Raw genomic sequence first — 26,752 nt, forward strand, 5'->3', positions numbered from 1 at the left:
CCTCCCAACAGCCCCCAGCTTTCAGTGGACAGTCTGAAAGAACAATCTCAGTGAGAAAACACAGGAGGAGGAGCCTGACCTATTCATTCATTCAGTACTGTGTGTGTGTGTGTGTGTGTGTGTGTGTTTGGACCAGCTGCAGCCTTCACTGTCTGTCTGTTGGCTGGTCAGTACTACTGCCGTGTGTGTGTCTGTGTGTTTTTTTTTCACTGTACACTGTGTATCTGGCTGTGTCAAGTGTGTGTGTGTGGGTTAAATGCCTTCTTTTTTTATATTCACTCATTCTTTCATTACACACACATACACACACACACAGGACCTCTTGTATTGTGTCAGTGGCGAGTAATGGTAACAATAAAAGGGCGTGGCTCCTTTAAGGGCAGTCATGGTGGCTGTTAAATAGATCAGTGAGACACACACACACACCCACGCCCACACACCCAGTGTAGGAAGCTGGTCAATTCATCCTGAGACACACAGAGCATGCCTGTACATGACTGTGCCTTCAAAATTAAAGTCTTTAAAGTCACAATCAAAGTGGCTCATGTATTGGGAAATTGGGAGAAAAAAATTGTGAAACGAAAGGATTTTTCTGATTGCTTCATCTGGACCACGATGCATTTTCAGTTCACTGTATCCATGTGTACTGATGTAGTTTCAAAAGCCCAAAGTCTGTGTGACTGTTTCTCAGATGTATTTTTCAACCATGATTAGATAAGATTTTATTAGCTTCATTGGCAGCAAAGGTCAGATATCATAAAGGAAATCATAACAATGGCAGTAATAGGAAAAAAAAACTGGTTAGAGTTCAGTCATTTGTTTATGAAAAACTGAATGGTAACTGACAGCTAGCTAAGGCTGTACAATTCGTGGCACAATGGTAGGTATTCAAATATCATACCGGCTGAAACCAGTCTAACATATATGGATAAAAGAATTTTTAAAGCTAAGGGCGTAAACCAATGTGGTTGTGAAAGTAAGAGGGAACTGTAACTGTGATGTAAGCCTACAAAATAAAAAAATAATAGGCCATACAAAATGCAGGCTACTTCTGCATTTTGGCCTGTAATCTGTTCCTTCAAGTTCCCATCAAGCACAGTGCATACAGAAGAATACTGCAGCGTCATTATGAAGACCCAGAAAACTGATCATATAGGCTGCTACTGCAAAAACATCCCTAGACACAACGGTTTTTGTGTCATCTAGTTTGTGGTGATTTGATCAAAGACAGCAACTTTCATTTAGAAATATGTAGCGATAAGCATCACGTGAGCACAAAAATCAAAACAATATAGGTCCTAAAGTCAGATTTTGATGCAGCACCACTCTTCAGGACAAAATGTGTTGTCACCTGAACTGATATCCAGCCTTGTTGCTACTAGAAACCCTGGTCCCCCTGCTGACAACAGCTCACTGTAGGGACCTAAATCAATGCACACTTACAGGCTACTGATTTGCTAAGCAGCTTTTATTCTGAAAGCTGAACTCGGGAAGTAGCATGTCTTCTTATTCCTTGTGGCTTGTCAGTGGTGAGTGGACAGCAGAGCAGAAGGTACAGCAACAGCACAGTGCGTCGAGCGGAGAGATGGAGGGAGCGCTGACCGACTGTGCTCTCGTATAAACCGGAGAGGGGAGCAGCAGATGAAGAGGGAATTAAACCATGTTACATCCTGAGAAGTGAACATCTCCACAGCAAAGCCAGGCTCGTCCCAGAGACACCAGCGTCATGAAACCAGTCCTGGATTGAGGTGAGAGCTGCCGCCGCCGCCGCTGCGTTTTATTTCTTATTTAGCGCGTCTGGACACATCCTGACGTCTGTGATTAGACATATTTTGCAGAGCCCTTTAATGATGATGTGAAAAGAAAGGCACCAGCATCGAGGTTTATTGAGGATAACAACAACAAACCTCCTGGTGCTGAGGAGGAGGAGGAGGAGGAGGAGAGGAGGCTGCTGTGTTTTGGTGTTAAACCCGCTTCATCCCCACAGTCAGCCTCCGAGATGAGTCCTGCGTTAAGAATCGGTTTATGGTAGAGAACAAGTGCAGTCGACTGATGAGCACAGAGCCCTGTGGATGAGGCTTCCTGGACTTGGGGGGGTGGGGGGTGTCGCTGTGTAAAGGGGCTTTTCCGATAATCCATTTAATAGCCTTTAGGGAGTAAAGTCTGGTCAGTTACAGGACGGCTCGGGGGCCTGATGTGATCTGATGGGATGTTATGGGATGTATAGGCCCGCTCGAGATGACCCAATACCAGGGTACCGGCTCGTGACTCCGCACGCAGGCTCCCATTCATTGCCTTCTTTCTGGACCTGGATCTGTCAGCCATTCAGCAGGAGGCTGCTGCCGATTCCCATTCATGAAGTCCAGTGTACGCAGCCTGCACAACGATCCACTGTTGGCATTAAACAGGCTCTCCGGGCCCGCAGTAGGCCTGTTGTAGGCCTGCTATTGACTTCCTCTCATGTATCTCTTTGTAGGCTGCACGAGACAGTCAGTTATGAAGCCTAATAAGAATGATTTTAGCAGGATAGGCACACAGCCCTGTTGTTATATAGGTGTTTACATCACTATAATATTCTGATAATACTCCTGTGAGGCTAGACTGCTCTGACACTGTTTTGATTTTATACTTTTATAGAGGGAATGGCTCATTATTTTCCTCATTCTATAGCTCATTTACATAATGTTCTCATTCAGATGTTGCTTTGTGGTGATATTTAAGCAGCATCCCTCTAAATATCAAATTGCACATAAGATGCGCGTAATCCCTCTCTAAAAGTTCAGCTTTTCATTTCTGACCAAAGCTCATATGTAGATATTCTCTGAGGGGGTGGACAGAATAATAAGAACACCTGGCAGTATATTACAATCCAAAACATCCCCACAAATAGAAATGTCATATACTGTAGGTTTGATTATACTGCGATAAGGACACATTGCATCTACACTATGTTAAGGTTTTATACCTAATCGAAGGCAGGGGTTTATTATATAGTATTTATTTTCCTCAGCTGTCTAATATTCTGTTAGAAATTTTACATTGATTGCTTTGATTTAGTTTGACTGAAACTTTGGTTATTCACAACTAACCCCAGCAAAGTGATGTTACACTACCCAGGCTAGACTATATGTTTTGCATTGGGTGGGCAGAATAACAGAAACACCCTGCAAACACCATTATATAGGTCTTTACATCACTCTCATATTCTGATAATACTACTCTGCGGTCATATTGCATGTATACTGTGATTTTATAATGAATTAACTGAAGGAAGGTTCTTATTATGTACTAGTTATTTACCGTTTTTCTACAACTACAGTCTATAATATTGCAACAGGGATGTTGTTTTGTTGAAATATTCAAGTAAAATCACATTTCACAAAGATTCTCCCTAAAAGTTTTGCTTTTAACAGTTGACCAAAGTCAAGAGATGTATACAAGCTAGGCTATGGAACTGATATATTCTGCAGGAAGTGGACAAAATAACAAGAACACTTTATGATATCGTGTACTCCAACACATCAAAAAAATGCCTGTTGCATAGCTGAATCAACAAATCACATAGTCTCAGTGAGAGGTGAACTATGTAATACTCACAAAATATTTATTACAGAGCTGAAACAAAATAACTGTTCGTTATAATTTATTACAAAAGTATTGGATTTAGTGCTTCCTGGAGGTAGTGCTGAAGCAATTTGTCAATAGAAACTAAACCAGCTTTTGTCTTGTTTGTAAATGACTTTGGCCTTTTGACTGTTTGTCATATAAAACAAGTAATCTGAAGCTGTCTGCTTGGTCTTTTTTAATGGGCACAGGATTCACAATTATGATCATTAAGTCAATCAACAGAAAAATAATGAGCAACTGTTTTTATGATGCATGATCAAAGTCTTTTTTTAAGCAGAAATAACTAAAATGCCAAACGCTCTGTTGCTCCACCATTTCAGTGTTTGTTTCATGTTTTCAAATGTCTCTTTTGGCAGCTACAGTTGTGAGCATTTACTGCTTTTCTTTGTCTTATGAGATACTAAACTGAATATCTTCTCTTGTGCATGTTTTCTCGCTTACTGCTGCTATATTTAATAATCAGATACATAATAATTGATTGGATAACTGTAAAAGATAATGAACAACTGTTGTTAAAGATGCAGCCCTGTGTCGAGGTTTACTTTCTGTCTCGTTCACCCTGCTGTTGGTGCCGTCATCTGGCTTTTTTTTTTTTTTTTTACATCAGCTTCACTCTGTGACACCAAATTAAAAGCCCATCTATTCTAGTAAGTGACACAGTTGCTGCTCACACACACACGTCTCTGTGAGAGTCTTGTGGTCATCTGTGAAATTAGTTAGGCCTGGTGGGTGAGAGACAGGAAATGGAAGTCAGTGGCGGTATGTGCGTCTCCCACGCGCTTCGTCCTTTATCACTGGCTACCATATGGACGCCTGCGCTCGCTCAATATTTACATTGTCACTGCTTGCCAGAGAAACTAAGAGAGAGAGCGAGAGCAAGGAGAGCCTGCTGGTAGAGGACACGTTAATTAATGTGTTTAATATCTGTGTGATGAGGCCTTGCTACCAGCAGCATCACACAGCCTGGTGAGCACTGCTACAGTTTGGCGATCAGGAATGCCTATCCTCCATCTTCTCAACATGTCTGGTTTGTTATCTCCGGCTGCATCTGTCTGCGTCCACACACTCGCACACGGGTAGCTTTGTGCGCCTGGATGTTGTCAGTTTCTGGATCAGGACTGAATGTCTGTCTGTGTGGACATCAGCCCTGCAGTCTCTCCTCTCTGGTGGTCCTGTGTCATGTTGAGAGAAACTCTCCAGACGACATTCAGCCACATTAGTGAAGGGACAAGGTTATCGGAGCAGGGGTTAAAGGTCACTGACCTGCTGCTCTGAAGTGGACACATCACAAAAATTGTGGATGGAATTGGTTGAGGGTGGGGGTCTGTTACTGCTGACCCCTATTTCTGCCCTTTCTCCTACTACAACCGCTCATTCTGCCTCTTTATCTCCAGTCTCTCTCCCTCCTGGGATTTTTTTATCTTGTGTCTACATCTCCTCTGCTTTTCCTCCCACTACTATCATCCTTTTTTATTCAGTGATGGGTGGCTGGTTTACATAGTTTCCTTGCTTCTTTCTTGGCGTCTTCACACACACCCACACCTGGATGTCTACTGTGATAATCTGTCTTTTGACTTCTTCAGGTGAGTCAGTTTTTGTCAGTGGGACTTTCCTTCCTGTGTGCTTCACTGTCTGCTGTTGTTTCTGTCCTCGTTCAGTGGAGCAACAAAACAAAACAGGCATCGAGTTCATGCTGGTATCTGGGTCTCTGTCACCTGCTTCTATCCTGTTAATGGAGTCTTCATTTTCTTTACTCAATACAATTGGGTCATTTTGTCATTTTGAGCTCGAGGTAGTACCTTGAAATTACTTAAATTACTGGGTGATTGACAGTCAGGAGATTTTTTGACAATTTTACAACTTATTTTAAATCACTTAAGCTATTAATTGGTTATAAAAAATTATTTTTCTGACGATCAACTTAATAAATTCATTGACTAATCATTTCAGCTGTTCTTATTATACATGCTGTACCCAACATAGATACAGCAGTGTTGTGTTTTTCAGTTGATCTATATCCAGTGTGTATCACAAACATGAAAGACTTTATGTCCTGACATGTCCTCAGTCAACATCTAACTGATGCAGTATTTACATCTTAAATAAGAACACATAATTAATGGATTCACGTAGAGTTGAGGATGTGTATGTACAGCGCTGTACTGTACTGAATGTGCTGCCAGCTGTGTGCTGTGCTGTGGAGCGGGCTAATCTTAGAAAACATGGCTGGGCCCAAACTCCCTGGGGTGGGAGCACAACATCACCAATCATCCTCATCAGCCAGTCACTGAGGGTGTGCTGCTGGCATGAGACCGCTCACAGCAACATGTGTGTGTGTGTGTGTGTGTGTACAGTGTTTATCTCTATAAGTACTCGGAGGTAAAGTATGTGTACACACAGTTTTAAAAACACAAATTCTTGTACATCCGTTTTTCTTGGCCAGAATATCATTTCCTCAGTGGCTCTATATTACTACCTACAACACCACAGTATTAATCAGACACATGTAATTCCCGGCTCTGCACAGTTGAGTCCTGTGAGGGCCGTGCAAACTACACGAAATGAACGGATCTTGCACGATGTGTTTTGCAGGCTTCTCCCTGCACGGTAATGTCTCTTTCCTCTCCTCCCCGGTCAGTTTACTCTCACAGAGAGAACTCCCAACCATCTGACAGAGATATCAGCCCTGCTCCCTTGGGTAACGAAGCAGCGGGAGGAGGAGGGGGCACAGTAGTGGTAGATTTTTACAACAGATAGGGACAGGAAGGAGAAAGGTTTCTGAGGCCTGAAAGATGGAGGTAAACATTTCATATTCCCCTCGACTCCCCTTGATGGACCTGGAGCAAAAAAAAAAAAAAAAAAAAAAATTTGCTGAGGGGAGTTGGGGGATGTGAGAATCTATGTGGTGCCTCTGCTTCCCCTCGTCCTACACTGTGTCTCCCTTTCTTTACCCTCCCCTTGTCTCCTCCACCTCCACACACTCACTGATTGTTTTAGCAGCTGGCTTATAGAGCAAAAACATGCCCCCCTCCAGTTGTGGAAGAAGTACTCAGATCCTCTACTTAAGTAAAAGTACCAATGCAAGAATAAAAATACTCCATTATAAGTAAATGTCCTTCCTTCCAAATCACACTTCAGTAAAAGCACAGAAGTATTAAGACTGAAACGTAACCGCGCCTGTAACGGCTATTTTCATAATGAGACTGTATCAGATGACAATTTGAAAACTTTGTGACAATGTGAAAGGGGTTGATCGCAGTGATGAAACTACAGCTCCTGAATCTGCAGTTCCCCTCGGCTTTATGGAGCTTTACTATGAGTTTCAGCTCATTGTTTAGCAACTTTACAGCTGTTTTCAGCCCTAAAACCCCACAGTACACTCAGCACCAAACATCAGGCGTACACAGTTAGTGACCAGCTGGTGAACATAATGGAGCATTTAGCAGCTAAAGAGCCAGATATTTCCTTCAGGAGTTGGTAGAGACCAAAAACAGAGCTAAAAGTCAGGACACAAGTCCAAATGAACAATAATGTTGCTTGAATATCTGCTGGTTGTGTAAATAAGCCGACAATAATGCCGACAAGTTCACCATATCAACCACTAAGTGGCCAAAAAAATCAGGTTTGCAGGTTTAAAGTATAAGAAGCATTTTGTGAATAGAAAACATTCCTTCAAAACATATTTACTGTTAGTAGCAAATTAGTAGAATATTTACAGCCAGATGCAGCTTTTATTATAAGTGTGTTGCATTTTCTAAGCGTATTATATATCTTTATTTAAATGTAAAGTAAAAGTAAGAAAAAGTATGTACAGCTGTCAAATAAATTTGTAGTAAAAAGTACAATGTTTTACTCTGAATTGTAGCGGAGCAGAAGTACAATGTGGCATAAAATTGAATACAAGTACTTCAAAATAGTACTTAAGTACAGTTCATAGAGTCCCCCCTCCCCCCCCACCCAATTCTCTCCTCCGTCGCTCCCTCTTTCATTCATCCCCCGCACAAAAGTTGTGTTTTCGCTGTCTCTGCCAATCACTTTTAGTCCATACCCCAGTGTGCTTTGCAGTATGTAGTCTGCTTCAGTCTGCTGAGCCTCAGAAAACCCTAATGCTGTCCACTTCCTCCAGCATCTCATGGCTTGAGTTTCATGCTGACGCGGTGAGTGAATGTGAATGTGAATGTGTGTGTATCTGTGTGCGTGAGTGTGTGGGCGCGGTGTACAGTCAGTTCAGTATCCTTGAGAGAGGCACATCCTCATCTTTGCGGAAGGACAGGAGTTTGAGAAGTGCACCTCCCTGTGTGCCGTTGTTTTTCTGCTGAATGAGTGGAAAGTTGGATCAGTGCAGGTTTTTAAATAGCTGAATGGGTATTGACTTCCTCGCAGCCAGCAGCAGCAACACACACACACACACACACACACACACACACACACACACACACTTACAGGGGGAGCGAGATAATTATTAAAACAACACTTTGTGATTAGCAGTTTATCTTGTGTGGCTTGAAGGAATGAATGGATCGATGTTTGGATGAATGAAAGTGATGGATTCGTGAATGAAAATGTAAAGTGATTTTACCTTTAGTTCCACACATTAATCAAATTGGTACCACTTTCTAATACGGCACTCTTTGTAAAAGCTTTTTAAGCTGTAACTAACAGCTTTATTAATGGTTTTTAATACATTTTCTAATGCTTTATTGATCGATTATAAACCGCTATAAGAACAGATCTAGGTTGCCAGGTGGTGAAAATGCCTTTAGCTGGTGTTTTTAACTTCCTATTTGGTAATAAAGCAGCTATAAATGTTGTTAATCAGTTCACAAATGCACTTTCTAATAAGCCATAAAATCTGCAGTTATAAATGTTAGGTCATTAATGAAGGTTATAAATACTAAGTTATTAATAAATAGATATTGGGTCCAGATGCTCTGCTGCTCTTCTCCACAAGATAAGTGATCTATGGAAGCAAAAAGGGACCCTAATAATTTGACTGTCATAAGCAACAGAATACCTAATTGTTAAATCTAATCTCTACACTGAATTTTAAATACCACTTGAAATACCACAACTTGATACCATCTTTAAATTACCCAAAATAAGTCCAACCCCATAACTTCAGATGGATGGTGTTCAAAGTAAAAATATTTCAGTGCCATGAAGTTGGTGGCATTTAAACTTTGTTATAATGTTTTCAGCTGCTTCTGAGATTCAGATACTGACTTTTATTTGCCTTCACAGCGGACAAACTGTTCAACCAATCCAAGGGACTTAACTTGAAAACCCAAGAGTTGTTGTTAGTAACGATAACTGATGTATTAAGCATTAGCAATGATTTATTATCTACTCATAAAGCCATCAATTACACCCATGATGAAGGCTGCTTTATTAGAAACTGGTACCATCATTTGTGTGTTTGTTTATTTCTTTCTTTTGTAAATGAAAATGTAGTCGCAAAAAATCAAACCTCTCCGTCGCCTCTCTGCGCCGCACGTCTGTAACGTGTCTTGCTGTCACCTGATGACGGGCCATGAAAGAGCTCCCATCTCAGCACCTTTGGCAGTAACATGGGAGAGAACAACAACACAGTGCGCCCCCCCCCCCCCCCCCCCTCCTCCATCCACTCGCGTCCACACACCATATGAAGTTCCTATGGGACATCCGTGCAGATATATTATTCTCTAATCTCACCCTTTCCTTTACTTTCTCATGTCTCTATCCATCATAGCATTCCTCTGAAATTCTGACACCTCAGCATCCAAGAGTTTCTCTCTCTTTCTCTGAGGGATGAGCTCAGCGATGGTCCTTCAAAGAGCTGGCACTCCTGTGTACTTTCCCTTATCATATCCTCTCTCTAATCTGGCATATTGTTTGTTTCAGATCTGTATGAGAGGGAAAGGAAGAGGGAACGAGAGAGAGTGGCTTGTAGTTGAATGTGTGTGTCAGACTTAATTCTAGTGGAGAGTTTTTTTTGCTCTAATCCTTTATGAAAAGACAACCCACACTGATGCTTTTTGAAAATGACAATAAAGCTGCTTGCAGGAGAGATTCCAGGAAACTCTGCAGTGCGAATGCATGCAAGTATGCGTAATTTGGTTTAAGAGTGCAATTTCGGAAAGCAAACATTCAAGCGCATATTGTGAGTGAACTGCCAAGAGAAGCCCAGCAGCTCTGAGAATAAGCTTTCACAGCTTGAGGGAGTGTTGGCCATCCCTGTGCGTATGTCGCCCAGAATGCCCCCTCACACGATATCCTTTTATCTGGGTGATTTACAGACAACAATAATCAAACCAACATGTTTTTGATTGTTTGATGCTATTCACTGATGCTGTATTAGTCACTGATGTGCAGAGGCAGAGAGACGGGGAGTGAGACAGGGGTGGGGGGGTTAAAACTGCGCTTGGATGTTGCTACTGACTCTGTGACAGACCAGAGTGCAAAGAGTTTTATTGGTGATGTGATGTGGTTTGGCACTGCTCAGGCCAAGAGATGGAGGCAGAGCTGAGTCATGCAAACACACACACGCACACACACACACACACACACATACACATACACACACACACACACACACACACACATGCTGCGGACAAGGCAGAGGAATGAAAGGATGAATGGACAAGCGCAACTGTGGCCTTAAATACAGTAAATACTAATTATTTAGAAAAACAACAGTAAAGGAGAGCCGTACAATCAGTTTGTGTTTAATCCAAGTTGCTGGTAACCTGCTCTGACAGATAATTCAGATAATCTTATCAGTGCTTGTCAGAAACCATCAATTGGAAACTTCTGCATGATTTCTTTCTGATCTGTTGTCACATTGAATCTGTTGATGAGTCATTTTATATCAAACCTTCAATGACATGCCAATCCTGCGCATAATCTTGAGCTGTCAGAGAGTTTGGACTCTTCTAAGGGAATAAATTCCCACCAAAGTGAACTAGGATGTTGCTTGTGCTTGTTTTCACCAGAGCTGTAGCTGCCACTGAGGACACCGAGGCCATGGTGTCAGAACTTTATGGAGAGTTTGGGGGGTTTGTGTTTGTATTAAATAGATATAAGATTCATTATCTACTGTGAAGAGTTGATCCACTGAAATATATGTATCTCCAAATCTAGTGATTTAAAAACCCCATAAATAAAACCTTAAAGTGTTCTATTTGTTGTTTTTCACCATGATGTAAATATTATAATGACAGAAAGTTCAAAGTCTGTTTCAATCACATCATTTTTTATTCTTTGCACCATCACACATGCAGGCTGTGTGCAAATACACACTAATGCCACTGTGCTCTTCTTCCTCCTCTCCAGCCTCTCCTCGGTGGGTTGGCATGGCCCAGTGATGAACGGAGCGGTGGTGCCCGGTAGCCCGGAGCTCTCCTCCTCGTGCCCACTGCCTGACTGGCGAGAGTTCTGTGAGCTCCATGCTCAAGCCTCCGCTGCAGACTTCGCTGACAAGTTCCAGCGCTTCCTGTCAGAGAACCCGTGCTACAACTCGCCCGGTGCTGATGCTAGCTTCTCACAGCACTTTGCCCACCACTTCCTGGAGTGCTTTTCTGCAGCGCTGACCCAGGCCCGCGAGAACCAGGCGTCCTCGCCGGAAGACGGCTCCAACGCGGCACCCAAGTACAGCATTGTTCCTTTCCTGGGAATCCAAGGCTTCCCACTGTCCTACGGTCACGACCTTTACCAGAGACGCAAAGACGCCGGGGCTTCAAGTGAATCCCTGGACAGTATGGACAGTGGAGGGGGAGGGATAGATGGGGGCGGAAGTGGCACCACTTCCTCCCGAGGCCCCCAGTCGACCCACAAGGTGTCTGCTCTGGGACAGTCCCGCAGCTCAGAGGACGTGTCGGTCAGTCACCCAAAGGCTCGCTTCAAGAAGGGTTTCTCTCTGAGGAACATGAGCCTGTGTGTGGTGGACGGGGTGAAGGAGATGTGGCACCGACGGGCCTCCCCTGAGCCTGACGCTCCCTCTGGAGCCAGGAAGGTTAACGGGGCAGGAGGAGGAGGAGGAGGAGCGGGAGGGGGAGGAGGAGGAGGAGGGGGGGAGGCTGCAGGGGGAGAGAAGTGGTCCCAAAAGCTGCGGCTTCCCAGGGGTTCCCAGGGCCACAAGGCTGAGCTGCTGGAAATCCAAAGGGAGGGAGCGCTGAGGTACATGGTGGCTGATGACACTAACTGTATGGGCGCTGCACAGTGGCAGAAGTGCCGCCTGCTGCTGAGGAAGACGAAGAGGGAGGAAGGAGGGGAGAGGTTCCTGCTGGAGTTCTACGTACCACCCAAGGTACACAAACACACACAGACGTAGAGGAACAGTTGGGCACAACAACTTATTGAGAGAGTGAATGAACAAACTAACAAAATGATTAATTAATTGATTAATGGATTAATTTAGGGCAGGAACTAACAAGTATTTTCATTATCAGTCAGTCTGTTGATTACTTTCTTCGTTGATCATTTAATTGTTTTGACAACAAAGATTTTAATTTCCCAGAACGCCAGTTGCTTGTTTTATCTGATCAACAGCGCAAAGCTCAAAGATGTTCAAAGTTTTTACATCCAGCGCATCACACATTAGATCTTTCCACCCATCCATAAAACAGTGATCAAAGAGAAAATGATCAAATTATTAACGTTTCCCAACGACTTTTCAGAAAAAAATAAGATGCAGGCCAGTCAGCGGTTTTTCACAGTTCTTACTGCCCATGTCCATGTCGTCATCAACTTTTCACCATAGCCAGGTCTGCCATAGCAAATAATAGCAAATTGTTTTTCAAGGTTTAGTGAAGTCATTTTGTTTAGCTACTTAAAAGCAGGAGGAGAAGCACATTTCCAATTCTTCAAGACATGTTTACTTGAAGATTAGACTTGAAGCGGAGTTGAAACAAGAATTGACACATGAATCAATAATGAAAAAAAATCATTACTTGCATCCCTACATGGATCCCACATATCAATTCAGCCTGATAATCCAGCCCCTCTGACGCTGAGTGACACAGCCTAAAGTCGAACCACACACACACACACACACACACACACACACACACACACACACACTCACGTGCATGCATGCACACTTCACATTTGTCTGTATGGGATTTCCAGATCATTGCCCCTGACCTTAAGAGGGCTGTGAGGCTGTGCAGCTGAGTGTGTGTAAATCTGCCACTGTCCTTTGATCATGGCTGGTGGGAATGTGGGGATAAGGGTGCAGGGAGGGGGGAGAGGGGTATGGAGAGGTGGGAGGCAGATGTGGGAGGAGGGGGGAAGGAGCTGCTTGAGAACACCAGAGATTGTGTGTGAGAGACAGAGAGAGAGAGAGAGAGAGAGAGAGAGAGGAAGCTGCATTAATTTCTGTAAGAGTAAGGGATCACAAAGTTTCCCTTTCATGTGCAAGAAACAAGTATTGAGCTTTGGCTGCAATGACAAACTGAAAAAAGGAACCAAAATAGTCAATAACTCGAAGACTCTGCCAAACTCAGTGAGAGCCACAAGGGGAACATATGAAATGAAACTTAATAATTGTGCTACAGCCGTTTCCTCTGTTGTGTTCTATAAACATCCACACGTGGGAAAAATTATTAGCAGCAATGGACCAAGCTGAGATTATGAGAGGCTCCAGAGCAACAGTTACATCCTTGATGACACATTAATTAAACACACATCTCGACAGGCCTGGCCCGCAGACACTCTCTGAGTTGTTTTATCACTGCCGCGCTATTCAGATCTTACAAATCATAACAGTGCAGAGTCAACAGTGTCGGAAAGATAAACTGACTCATAAAATCTCACTCCTGCCTGCTCCTGGCTGACTGGCTCTGGCTACGTCCCTGTCGGGGTCATCAATCTGCCGGCTGCTCTGTGTGGCAGAGACAGCACACTGCAGCATGCTAACTGCCTGCATTATGACACAGCAGCAGGCCCCCCGAGACGACCCACTCTCAGGTTCACGCCAAACAAAGTAGCGTGCATGCATTGTTGTTATCCTGAATATAACATCAGACAGCTTTAAGTAAACAGCTGCGAGGAAAAATATGTTAAATTGCCTAAAGATGCAAAAAGATATGTCTGCTTTTGCTGTTTGTTGTTATGTTTTAATCATTTTCCAAAATTACCATCCATTCCTGTGGATGTTTTGATAATCCTGAGTGTTACATCTATTTTATAAGTTAAGGCAAGTCAAGTCAACTTTATTTCTAGAGCACATTGAGACACAGCTTGAGCTGACCAAAGTGCTGTACAAAGGACATTGAAATAAATAAAAGCAAGTAAAACAAATGTGTAAAATAAGTAAAACACAAGGAAAGCATAGTGAATATACTGTTTACAGAACCATATAAACATACTAACAAAAACAAGAAAATAACGAGGAGCAAATACACAATTATGAACATGACAACGAACTTAAAGGTCAGCAAGCTAAAAAGGCCAGTGAATAAAAATGTGTCTTTAGCCTAGGTTTAAAATTATAGATGGGGGGAGTACATCTGATATCTAATGGCAACTGGTTCCATAATTTTGGAGCAGCAACTTCAAGATAAAAGAAAAAGAAAGTTTCAAATATTGCCTGAGAAAAGATTTCCAGCTCTTTTGCACTGAAAATTCAAATTTAAAGCTGCACTAATCAATATTTTCATATCAACAATAGATCAGATATGATATGTAATGTGAAAAGGGTCACTAACCCAACTATTCTAAAGCTCTAAAAACCACTCTACACTACCTGTCCGGCTCCAAACAGGAGACAGATGTGGTTGGCGACTAGCAGGTGAACATGGTGGAGACTGAATATTAAACTTAGATTCATCAGGTCTAAGTTTAAGGTGGACACTCGACTTCAAATTAATGCTAATGCTGCTCAGTGTGCTTTTATCAGAAACACAGCTCACCACAGATTAAAGATGGACTTTACCCTTTTCACAGCACTGACAACACTGTCAACTCACGTATTTCTAACATACAGGACTGTCATGTGCACTAGTTCATACTGATTGCATCAACCAAAAACTGACGTTGGGCTTGTGCTGCTTGTAGGAGAGAGGTACAGGAAATGGTCAAATGGTCTAATAAAGGAAGTGGTTTTTGACATCTGATCGAGAGAAAAGCATCGTGGGTGTGGACGGCAGCCAGCTGCACAGGCAGATCAAGATGAGAACAGTGTTACTCCAGACAGATCAGCTGATAAGCCTCTGCCAGACCATCAGTCAGCCTCTCCTGACACACACAGAAATAAATACGTATATACACACACACACACACACACACACACACACACACACACACACACACACACACACACACACAGCTCTCCGCCTCAAACACACTCTTTGAATCTGTTAAGATGATGGCCTGGATCCAGCTCTCTGCAGAGGGCAAACTGAGGCCAGGTTGTTTCCTGTGTTCACCCTCTTGTAAACTCTCCGTGTTTTATGTTTGTTAGTCACTCAGCAGGAATAATCACTGAGAAACGTGGTGAGAAATAAGAGACTGCATGAAAACGGAGCTGTGGAGTTATTTTTGCAGATGTGTGCAATCTTGAAACTCTTCCCTGCTCTTTTGATGTTGGCCTTATTTTATTGGAATGGGTTATTTAAACTCAGGAGACAGGAGGTGTAGTTCATTACTGCTGTACCAGTAATTCAGACTGCACATTGCCCCTTAATTATTATGTGTGAAGGAGAAGGTTGAGGTTTGGGAGAAGTTGGGTGCGTTGCACAATAAAAACATACTAAATAAAAAGAGGTAGTATTTAAATCTGTACCACTTACTTAAAACTCTATGTAGGGCTTTTTTTGTAGCAAAATATAACGTTTCTACTTTTACAAGTGGTGCAGTTGCCTCCAGAAGGATTTAATTTAGTGATGCCACCCAGAGGGTGGATTTTTTTGTTTTCTTGAGCATGAATTATAAAAACAATGTTGTTACCATATTAACAACATTGTGTTGTTTTTCAGTCCACTGTGATCTGCAACCACCAGGCAGCACATTCATGTTTATTGTCTAAAGTCATCTAAAATAAAGGTTTGCAATGTTTTTGGCGTGTGACTTATAAAAAGCATACTCATGTGAAGCATGCGCTACCTCTGACTCCAGTTCAAACCTAGAGTTTCCCTCCTTGAACAATTTAATTTGATTCATTTTTAGAGGCCATTTGAAGCAAAACTATAGTGTAGTATTACAGTAGCACTACTCTTACCACACAGTTCAAACATTAGAGAAAAATAACACATAAACATACTGTGGTGTGGCAGCATTTATCTGAGGACGTTGTGAGAGTCCCAACTGACCTGCTGGGAACCAATGATATAAAGTGCAACATTTTACAGTCGTGAATGCTCCCCTGACAACGTGCTGGTTATCACATCATGTAAAGAACTCACACTGTGGTTAATATGAGCTCTTATGTTTGTTTGCATGTTGCCTGAAGTCCTCAAAGCCCAAAGTCAGCATCCCTCTGTCAGCCATCGTGGAGGTGAGGACCACCATGCCGCTGGAGATGCCCGACAAGGACAACACCTTTGTTCTTAAGGTAGAAGCTGCACAAACTTACAGTTACATTTACACAACTGCGCCTGCATTTGTGGAAATGCTTGATGGGTATACCTAATTTTCACAGTATAGAAGACAACTTGGTAACAGTCTTATGAAAAAAATGTTTGCTTGAAAATGAGCTAGCCCACACCCTTGCTGAGTTAACACTGGATTTGCCCTGTTCTGTGCCCTGATGTGGTCCCTCGAACACAGCTGAGTGTGTGATCGCAGTGTTTGGCTGCTTCCACAGGTGGAAAACGGGGGAGAGTACATCCTGGAAACCATCGACTCGCTGCAGAAAAACTCCTGGGTTGCTGACATCCAGGACTGCACAGACCCGGGGTAAACCACCAGATAAATATTTGCTGTTGGCTGAAGATGGAGAGAGGGGGAAAGTGTGGATGGGAAGGGTGAAGGGGGGTGGGGGGGGGGGGTGGAGTAACACACACAGACATTAATCATGAAATGAGCTGAGTTTTTGACAGGTTGCTTGAGCACAAACATGGACGAGCTTGCACCACTAACATTCCTCCTCAGTCGCCTGGGTTAGTGGATGTTAGTCAGTGCAGCTCGGGACGTAAACAGAGGGATTATTTGTGTCCATGTTTGTTGGACGAGGATGTGTGTAGAGTTGTGTGTTACGTTCTTGCGGTTCTCCTTACCCGCCTGCTTGTGTGCAGTGACAGCGGCGATGATATTGAGCTGGCGTCGTGTCCTCATGGCCAGGCCTCCAAAGACTGCTCCATGGTGGCCTCCTGCAGCTGTGAGCTGCTGTCTGAGGGTGAGCAAAGACTCTTTGTCATTTCCCTTTTGCAGCATCCACTGTTACATAATAATCAGATGTTTTGATCCGGATGTGTGTGTTAATGTATAAAAAAATGTTTAGGTGTGTATCGTGCTCCGGAGAGGTCATGTCCTACGGCAGCAGAGCATTACAGCGCTCCCTCAGTCCGTTGCAGGGAACCCCCCTTCACCCAGCACCCATCTCACATGCCTTTAGAGCGCTTCCTCCAGTCCCCAGAGGCCCAGGGCTCCAACTCCTCTGCAGGTGATAACACATACATTTGCTTAATCAATATCCAACCTGGTGAATGTCCATAAACATGAAAATAAAAACATGGATGTGTGTGTGACTCTTCCCAGGTGGCAGTGAAGGAGCTAAAGACTCAGATGGCGATGCCAGCTTGGCGGGTTACCCATGGTTCCATGGTACACTGTCTCGTGTGCGTGCGGCTCAGCTGGTGCTTGCAGGCGGGGCCAGGAGCCACGGGCTATTTGTGATTCGTCAGAGCGAGACACGGCCGGGCGAGTACGTCCTCACCTTCAACTTCCAGGGCAAAGCCAAGGTGAGATGATTAAGAGAGATGAGACACAGCATTATGCTCTGTGTAAGTTAACTCAGAGAGAGGGAGATGTTAGTGTGTTGTATACATGATGTAGTGATGCAACTATTGGTTTGATTATTTGTTAATGTATAGATGTTATTGTTGTTTATATATTCATGTTTATATATTCATTTATATGTATATATATATATATATATATATATATAGGTTTATATATTCAAATGTCAAATGCCAATTACAAGTTCTCAGAGTCAAAAGTTGGGTTTTCAATTTACTTATTTTGTCTGAACATAACAACAAAAATTCACAAAAATCCAACAGGTGACACTCTGACAGATGAGAAGCTAGAAACAGAAATGGTTGACTCAATGAAAGACTTGAAATAAGTAATCTGTTATAAAAATTGCCACTGATGAATTGTGTGTTCTTGAAATAATGAAACAACTTGTTGTTTCTGCACTAGAATACATTAATGTCTCCTCCCAGCTGCAGTCTTGCTCTGCAGTAGTGTTAAATTCACTCAGGCTTGTTCTCTTGACATTTGGGATGCAGTCACTGCAGCTCACAGCAAGACCAAGTTGTTCTGGCCCTGGCAAAGATGCAGTAATGTCAATGTTTTGTGTTCTCTTATGTAACATGATCCCTGCACATCGCATCCTGCCAGCCGGCGGTGTTGAGGAAGTGTCAGCTGCCGCCTCTTCCTCTGGTGTCAGCCTTGGCATTCTTGTCGCTCTGTTCCCACAGCGAGACGCCTCTCAGATAATGTCCTGACCTCTGTCTTGGTCTGTCTGCATCAGATGTTCACTGTTCTCACACTGCAATTTTCTCTCTGTTTGTTTTTCTCTCTTTCATCCCTACCCTCTCTTTTACCATCTACCTTTCCCTCATTCCTTTGAATCCCAAACTATTCTCTCCCCTGTCTCTTTCCACTCTCCCCTCTTTCTCCCTCCCAGCATTTGCGCTTGTCGGTGAATGAGAACGGGCAGTGCCACGTCCACCACTTGTGGTTTCACACTGTGTCGGACATGTTGAGACACTTCCACGCCCACCCCATCCCGCTCGAATCCGGAGGCTCGGCTGACATCACATTACGCTCCTATGTACAAGTGCAGCGAAGCTCCGCTACAGGTACACAACCCCAAAACTTAAAACTGCTCACACATCACGTATAAACTTAAAGTCGTTCATACCGCTCTGCACTTTCCCAGATCCTAATAAGATGCTTAATTTGTGCTTTGATAATAGCGGGCTGGAGAGGTCAACCATTTGGACTGAGTTAAAGGTCATGCACACTGATACAGGTGTTTTTTTTTTTAAATATTCTGTCAGATTAGACCTCTGCTCAGGTTGTTTGGTGGAGCTATCCAGGAAACTACCTGACTTCATCAAAGGAGAGTGAGGAGGATGTCAGTCAAGCACAATCTGTACACACACCCACACATGATGATGGCTGCATTCGGTTTAGCTGCTTCAGTTTCAGGGTCCTGCTGTTGTTCATAATGGATCATTGTCACGGTCTTATATCTTACTGAACCCTTGTTAATGTTGTGGTTTTTATACTATGATTAGTCAAAATGTCTGCTGTGAATTTATTTATTTTTTTATTTTTTTATTATTTTTTTTACAATATTTCCATTGAGTTTACATCAATAACTATAACCCAGCTGATCCTGGATTTTTGATATTTGACTGTTAAATAGAAAAGATAAGATTTGTCAGTTTTGACATAAACAACAAAGAACATGTTATTACTCTCGGTGGACCAACTATATAATGGAGACACTGTTTCCTGATCTCCTTAAACATATCTTTTGCATTTCTGTTCTGTAATTTCATTTTACACTGACACAATAAGCTAATATCAGCAGATATACAGTATATATCTAAGTCTGCCTCTCATTACGTTGCTTCAGATTTACAGACTTAATTGGCCTGGTTTGATCAGAAGCTTGTGACGGCTAATGTTATCAAATATTTAAAAAACTTGCGAGATATTAGCTGGACGTGACTGATATTAAGGCTATACTGTGCATGTGCTACCGTTTTGCTAGGTTTTAGCATTTACCAATATCTTGTAACTGCCTTGTTTCTCCATATTCAGTCGCTTATAACTCGCAGAACTTTGTCGCGGACATTTGGTGATTTCCAAGAAGGAAGTGTGTCAGTTTGACAGTTGCTCCTCAGGTCACCAAAGATTATTGTCGAAAGATTAGAAATTTGCAGAAAGTTAGATATGTTGATGGATAGCAGAGGTTTGTCCTTACAGATGGAAGAAGCTTTGCTAAAACTCACTGAACCTGCCCCTCCCCTCCTCGTCCTCCATACTAACACTGCTCCTGCCCTCTGCTCTGCTGGCATGGGATGAATGCCCTCCTGTACAGGAGAGTGAGGGGGCGATTATACCGCAGGAGTTTTGCATGCAGGCCGAGACTCTGGGCCCAACCCACCCTGGTGGTCACAAAGAGGCCCTCTGTTTCCTCAAATGCTGGACCTACACACACTCATGCACTCACTCACATGCACATAGAGTGAGGGTTTGATTCAGGGCGTAAAAGGCTTTATTGATACACTGGTCAGGCGTGTCTTTGGCACCAGTGTTGTCGGTGTTATTGCCCACCAAGAGAAAGGATAATAAAGGAGGCCCACTCTGCCTGTGTTTACATGCTGCTCTATGAAGGAGCTTTTTGCTCCCAGCTCTCCAGTGGAAGCCAACAAACAATTATCAGCAGAACACATTAATCTATATTATTAATGTGTCTATCTATCAAAAAGATTTCTCTCTTCTTCCCCACAATCTGCTCCAGATGTGACCGTGCCTCCAGTCCTCACCCCGCCCAGGGATGCGGGCTGCCGGACAGATTCAGCCCAGCCAGCCCTCCACCCTCCTGGGATCACAGCGCCTGCGGGCCCTCCCTCTGATGCCCCGCTCTCCTCGAGCACCTCCTCCTCACCCACCACCCTTCCCTCCCTCTCCCGCAGTGACCCAGGTACTGGAGGAGGAGTAGGAGGAGGGTTACAAAGCCGGAGCAACAGCTCTGAGCGCCTGCTGGAGGCCTCTAGTGGTGCATCTGAGGACTACCATGACGCTGATGGGACTCGAAGGGCCCGAGCTGTGGAGAACCAGTACTCTTTCTACTAAACCACCCAGGGCAGGGTTCAGTCGAATATTTTCGGAATTGGATGAGATGCAGAAAGTTGGAGGTGATGTGGGACGTTCAGCTGGTGATGAAAACGGTCCAAATCACTGGATCGCCCATTGTTTGGTTTGTTTTTATTTCAAGGCAATTTCCTGTTTCTCTGATTTGAGAAAGGAGGTGAGATCATGATGAGCCATTTGTCCACACTGATAAATCCCTCAGGCTCTTTGTTTCAAATTTAGTTGTCAAGGATGTGAGTAAACAGACATACAGAGAGGGACAGGTAGACAGGGAGAGGTTGAGATGGAGTGGGAGATTAGACATAGATTTGTGTGGGTGGAGAAAGCAAGAGGAAGTCATCCAGTGGCCATGTGGCTTTGATTCTTCTCTTTCAACCACTTCCTGTTCACCCTTACCCGCAGTTCCCTGGGAGCAGAGCCTGTGTCACCACCCCATTGAGGGACTGAGAGTTTGAAATGACCCTGAAGAAACAGTCCCTCCCTTCAGAGCTCCTCCAGAGCTCCTGAGAGCATCCCATTAATGTTTGTAAAGCTGCTTTGAGTCTGTCCCGGATATCCTCACTGTCCCTGCGGGGTTGCCCTACAAAGTCCTGCTCCAGGTCTCTGCTCTACACTAACATCAGTGCAGCAATCATGGGTGTGTTAGTGTTAGCCCGGGGATGTTTTTCTTAAATATGTACAGCCTAAAGGGTCTTAGTGCCTGACGATTACCTTGGACTTGAATGGACTGTTGCCTATAGCAATGAGGAGGATGATGTTGACATACTCACAACAGCCCAAAAATTAAATGCAGGTGATTATTTTACTGTCGGTTTCTGCTTCAAACATACTGAACATGCATATCTCTGCCTACTGAAATGGTTTTGTTCTCACAGCTTTATCGGTGGCTGCAGCATTCACACAGGTGGTCATATGTTGTGTTACAAATCACTTTCAAAATGTTGAAATGGAAGATGAACAACACACATTCAGTCCTTACAAATATGGCAGGGTGGCTCCCATTTTGCTGTCATACTGGGTTATTTCTATGAGTGTGCGGTGGTGTATTAGAGTCCCAATGTTTTTCAATGATCGGTGTGCTACAGTAATGTTTCTAAAACATGGTTTTTGGGGTCCCTCCGTCTGGTGCTGGTTCTGTATTCAAGATCATCATATCGATAACCTGTAGATTAGATATGCTGTTCATATAGGAGTTCACTTTGAAGTAATGCCTTGAAGATATTATTATACCAAAACCAGCAGAGGGAGGGACTTGGGACTTGTTTTTTTAGGAAGGTGGCAGTATTTTGTACTGTTTGTGCGGCCTGCATGTGCGCTTGTAGGTCTGAACTGGAACGGTACAGTTTGTAATATAATAGGAACTAGATGGCCATGCTTGAGTAGAGAAATGTACTTTTTGCTAACACATTACTGAGATTAAGCTTTTTAATAAATCAAAAGAAAACCTAATTTCCACACCACAAAATATTATTTATAAGAACTGACACCTAAATATTCATTATAATACAAAATATCAGTGAAAATACCCTCTTTCAGGAAAAGACATTTTGAAAATGTGTGTATTTGTTTCCTTAAGAGTTAAATGAAAAGAGTAAATGAATACCACTCTCATGTCTGTAACAAATATGAAGCTATACAAACATCTAAAGCTCACTGATTAACATGTCTGTTTAAAAATCTAAGTGTAAAAACAACAAATAACCATTTTATGGGGGGTTATGTGCCAGACTATTTCTTGGTTGGGACAAGTTGCCAAGCAGCCAGCGGAGACTCCAAGAAATTACTGATCCTGTACGTCATATATATTTCCTTGTAAAACAGTGATTTGTCATTTTTACATTTTCATTTCTGCACTGGTTAAAGAAACAAGAATAATGTGTTAATTACTGAGCTTTAAAGGTGCTAGTAGGCGGATTTTGTTATTTTTGGACAGAGCCAGGTTAACTGTTTCCAGTGTTAATGCGAGGCTGAAGCGGTAGCTTCATATTTGCCGAACAGATATTAGAGTGCTATCAATCAACTCATCCATCTCTCAGCAAGACAACAAATAATCATAATCCCCAAAATGTTGAACTTTTCCTTCCTTTAATGCATGTTAGATACACCTGAAAACATAAAAATACACACAGCATAAAAACATCAAACAGCTACTGTAGTTAGAACACATGCAACACTTTTATTCAGTTGGAATAAACATATCAAGACTCAGCATTCGTCTTGTCAAGCATGGCCATTTAGCCTCAAAGGTGAAATTTCAATTTCAGTCAAGGAGCGAATGGATCAGTTCATGTGCCAATTTGAATCCTATTTTTGAAACATATTTATTCCTCAGCCGTTGTAAATGACATTTTTCCTATTGAGTCTTATTTATGTACAATTGGTTGATTCTTCTTGATGAAACATCCTCAGTGGAACCTGTCTGTTGCAACAGCCCCTTTCACATATCACAGATTTGCTCATGTCTCCCTTTTATTTTCTTAACACCTCTTAAGGCTGACTTTTCTGTTGTCTGACTGAGTTTTGAAGAGTCTGTGCAATTTTGTACAAAGTGATGTACTTGACATACTACTTTATATTTCTGTGAATAAAATGTGAACAGACTGTTGCATGTTCTCTGCAGTTATTCGCTCATAAATGTCACAGTCTGCGGGTTCAGGCTGAAATGGTGGAGATTAAAGGCTCAGAAAAGTCAAGAGCTTTAATGTTGCAAACATAGTCATCGCTCTGTGAACATGTCATGTGGTTTTCTGTTGTTTCAGGTCGCGTTAAATAAAACACTGTCAGCCTGTGTTCCATAAATATGCACTAACGCAAAAACAGTTTCAATTGTTATACATTCAGATTCAAAGAGCATAGTTTGACTTGTATTGACGACTTCAGTCAGTTTAAAGACTGATGACATAATCCCAGACATTGACCATGTTTCATGTTTCCAATCTGTTTTATTTTCAGGGAAATAAATCGACACACTGTCATGAGACGGCCAGGACAAGCGTCAGTATCACCCCACACTGAGTTTAGACTCATTCTGCCCCTCAGGCCTCCAGCTGTAACCCAGAGATCATTTTGATGTGCACAGACGCCCTCTAGAGGTCAGCTCTTTATTGCTGCAGAAAAAGAAATGCTTGGCAGTTACAACTACATATTTACTATGATCACTGATGAATAAAACTAAATTGAAACAAAGAAAATTGATGTTATTTTATTATATTTGCTCAAATACAGTTTCCTGTACATAAAATAAACAATTCAAAAATTTCTAGTGATATATCAAACACGATGTGACATCCTGTATGTACATTACATACATGTATACAGTTAAACATGTGTAATAGCAAATTATCTTCAAATCCTACACTTAAAGTAATTGTCTAGATTACAGCACCAGTGTATAGGGAAAGATGGAGGAACCGTGTTGTTCAGCATGTAAAGTTTAAGTTTCCCATATTTGTGCAGTGTTTGGATGGACAGAAAAAAATCTATTAAAGCTGTCAAAAAAAGTTGTTTGGGTTCAAACTTGCCACGACTAATAGATAGTTAATTAACAGGTTAACACAGCAGCTTCACAACTGGTAGAACAACTGTTGACAGTACAAAGACTAATCCATCATGTGCATGTACATCAGATTCTCTGGTTTTCTCCTGCAGACGTTGCAACATCTGGGCAAATGAGATTCCTGAAAGAGCTACATGCTCGAATCATACTTCCACATTCTGCTATGTGGGTCACAGATTTCCAATTTCTACTTTTTTAAGCGGTCACACCTTTATAGGTAAGTGTAAAGTTTGTTTATGTCTTTCAGATCCTACGCTATGTAAGTGATGGGGCGCAGAATCCACAGACCTTATTCTGGGCTAAAACATATTCCCAAGTTTATCTGATGGTCACGTGAGGCTTCAGCAGTCTGTGTTAGACGGATCAAACTTCCAAAGTTACAGTATTTGTCGTACTTTTTGTTTCCATAGTGAGCTGCTAAAAAAGGCTGTAACTCTGGATGATATACATATGATTTGTCTAACACAGATTGCTGAAGCCTCAAATTAGCTGCAAATAAACTTTGGAATACACTTATGCATGGGTGGGATTTTGTCCTCCATCACTGACAATGAAAACACATTAGGAGGGGATCTCTTAGTAGCCAGTGTGAATAGGAGAAATTACAGTAATATAAACAATAAATAATATTGCAATATTTTTAGGCTATATTGTGATACATGATATATATCTCAATATTTTGAAATCTCCTTTAAAGCACTTCATAAATGTGCGATTTAACCCTTTGATGCATACAATCACACCAGTATGATGATTCTCTCCCTGCAACATTTGTCAAAACATTCTTGTTTACTGAATATATATCAGGGGTTTCTTTTGGAACAATTCAGAAAATTTGCATTCAAAAAGGGGAAAAGCAGAATCAAGTTAAATTAGCAATTGACAAAAACCCACCCCTAGATGACAGAATGCATAAACTGATTCAATGCTCATATGGGCACCTGACTATTTCTTTAAGACAAACTTGAAAAATAGTGACCCTAACCTTTAATATTATCAGCTACATATAATGAATGAAAGCCTAACTGCTGCTTTAGAGAGACAGTCTTTGTCTACTCCTGCAACAAACTAAAATTATCCTCTGCAACTGTCCGAAATTGTGCAACACATGCAAAACAGTCCGAGGTAGCACCCCCAACCCCCTCCGTGTCCTCCCGCCCTGAGAGTCGTAACGTGTAACCCCATAGGATCACATCTGGTAGCTGCTTCTATTTCAGGGCCTGGTGAGATTCACAAATATCAGCCCTGCCATGGCCAGCAGCATCGCCACAGTCACCTCCATCATCTTCCCCTGCCTCCACCTGCTCAGCTGCTCCCTCTGCTGCTCCTGCATGCGCTCCTTCCTGGCCCTCATGTCCTTCTCTCTCTGTAGCTGCTCCCCGTAGTGAGCCCGGTAAAAGGCATCAAAATCAAACATGGGCCTCCCGCCTGTTTGGGAGTACCGTCTGGCTCTCTGTTGATGCTGCTGCTGCTGTTGGGAGCCTGTGGATCTGCTCGTGGTCTCTTTGGAGGACGGTCTCCCCGCACTTCTGATATCTGACTGGCTCAGGATGCCCCGGTCGTACTTCCTCCTCAGGCTGATGTTACCCAGCACGGTGTAAGCCTCACTGATCTCAGAGAAGCGCTGGGTGGCCTCCTTGCTCCCTGGGTTCTTGTCAGGGTGGTAAATAAAGGACTGCTTGTAGTAAGCCGTCTTGATCTGGGACTGTGTGGCACCTGGGGTCACTTTGAGGATGTCGTAATAGGCCGTCCTGCTTCTGTACAGCAGAGGAGCATCTTTTGAGCTCCCATCACTCCTCCAGCAGTAGTTTCTAGTTGCTGTAAATGGATCAGGTTGTAGTTTCAGCCGTCTCAGTCCCTGTCCACATCCTGGCCTCTCTGATCCCTGATCTGCCAGAATGAAGACAACAGTGCAGAGAGCTCGGAGCTGCTGAGGAGATCTGAAGGTGTCAGGGTGGATGGAAATAGCTCCTCTGGTCCAGCATGTCATCCTGCAGAGTGGCAGCTTCTCCTGGAGGAGAGGCTGCAGTCTTGCAGCTAAGTACAGGGCTGTTTTATGAGCTTGGACGCTCTCTCTGGTTTGAACAAACCCGATAAAACGGGATGAATCCAGCTCCAAAGACGTGGCACAAAGCAAACTTCCATTTACCTGTTGACGTTTACTTTTCCTCCCTCTGGAAAGTTTCTCTGGTTTGCGTTGTGTTGCTCTGCTTTCTGACACTGGCTGAACTTCACGTTGGTCCCGGGCTGATTCCTCTTTAACGCGGCTGTCACTGAAGGAGCAGTTTACCAGCAGAGATCCGGGGCTTTCACCGGCGCACACCGGACGACTCTGGCTGTTCCTGAGGGCGGACAGTCGGTAAACTCCGCTCCCCAGCCTCTGACCGACCTCTGCCATTTCACCGAGAAGAACGGGCCGGTGGACAGCCCGGAAAACAGCTGCAGCATCCGGAAACGTCATAGAGCCAGGAGCCAGTAAGAGCCAGTGTTTACAGGAAGTACTTATAGTCGACCAATAATTTTTGCAGGGAAAAG

The 26,752-nt window shown here is 43.0% G+C and overlaps 2 protein-coding genes across 4 annotated transcripts; one reads left to right on the forward strand and one right to left on the reverse strand.

Annotated features, from left to right (window-relative positions):
- Positions 1–1,521: 1,521 nt before the first annotated feature.
- LOC130167743 (SH2B adapter protein 2) lies at positions 1,522–23,852 on the forward strand. Of its 3 annotated transcripts, XR_008827325.1 has the most exons (10): positions 1,524–1,748; positions 10,939–11,911; positions 16,055–16,156; positions 16,409–16,500; positions 16,839–16,939; positions 17,045–17,206; positions 17,302–17,504; positions 18,458–18,632; positions 20,309–21,454; positions 23,614–23,852. XR_008827325.1 is itself a non-coding variant. In XM_056374225.1 (9 exons), the coding sequence occupies exons 2-9, from the start codon at positions 10,970–10,972 to the stop codon at positions 23,619–23,621; spliced, it is 1,785 nt and encodes a 594-aa protein (XP_056230200.1). In that variant the 5' UTR covers positions 1,522–1,748; positions 10,939–10,969; the 3' UTR covers positions 23,622–23,852. The 3 variants fall into 3 exon arrangements, 2 of the variants coding, with proteins under 2 accessions (XP_056230200.1, XP_056230199.1); XM_056374225.1 differs by lacking the exon at positions 20,309–21,454 and having other exon boundaries at positions 1,522–1,748; XM_056374224.1 differs by lacking the exon at positions 23,614–23,852 and having other exon boundaries at positions 20,309–23,262.
- On the reverse strand, positions 23,849–26,661 carry dnajc30b (DnaJ (Hsp40) homolog, subfamily C, member 30b). Its single transcript, XM_056374226.1, has one exon. The coding sequence runs from the start codon at positions 26,613–26,615 to the stop codon at positions 25,431–25,433; it is 1,185 nt and encodes a 394-aa protein (XP_056230201.1). The 5' UTR covers positions 26,616–26,661; the 3' UTR covers positions 23,849–25,430.
- Between the last annotated feature and the right edge of the window lie 91 nt (positions 26,662–26,752).

This window comes from Seriola aureovittata, chromosome 4, assembly GCF_021018895.1.
Source record: "Seriola aureovittata isolate HTS-2021-v1 ecotype China chromosome 4, ASM2101889v1, whole genome shotgun sequence".
NCBI lineage: Eukaryota > Metazoa > Chordata > Actinopteri > Carangiformes > Carangidae > Seriola > Seriola aureovittata.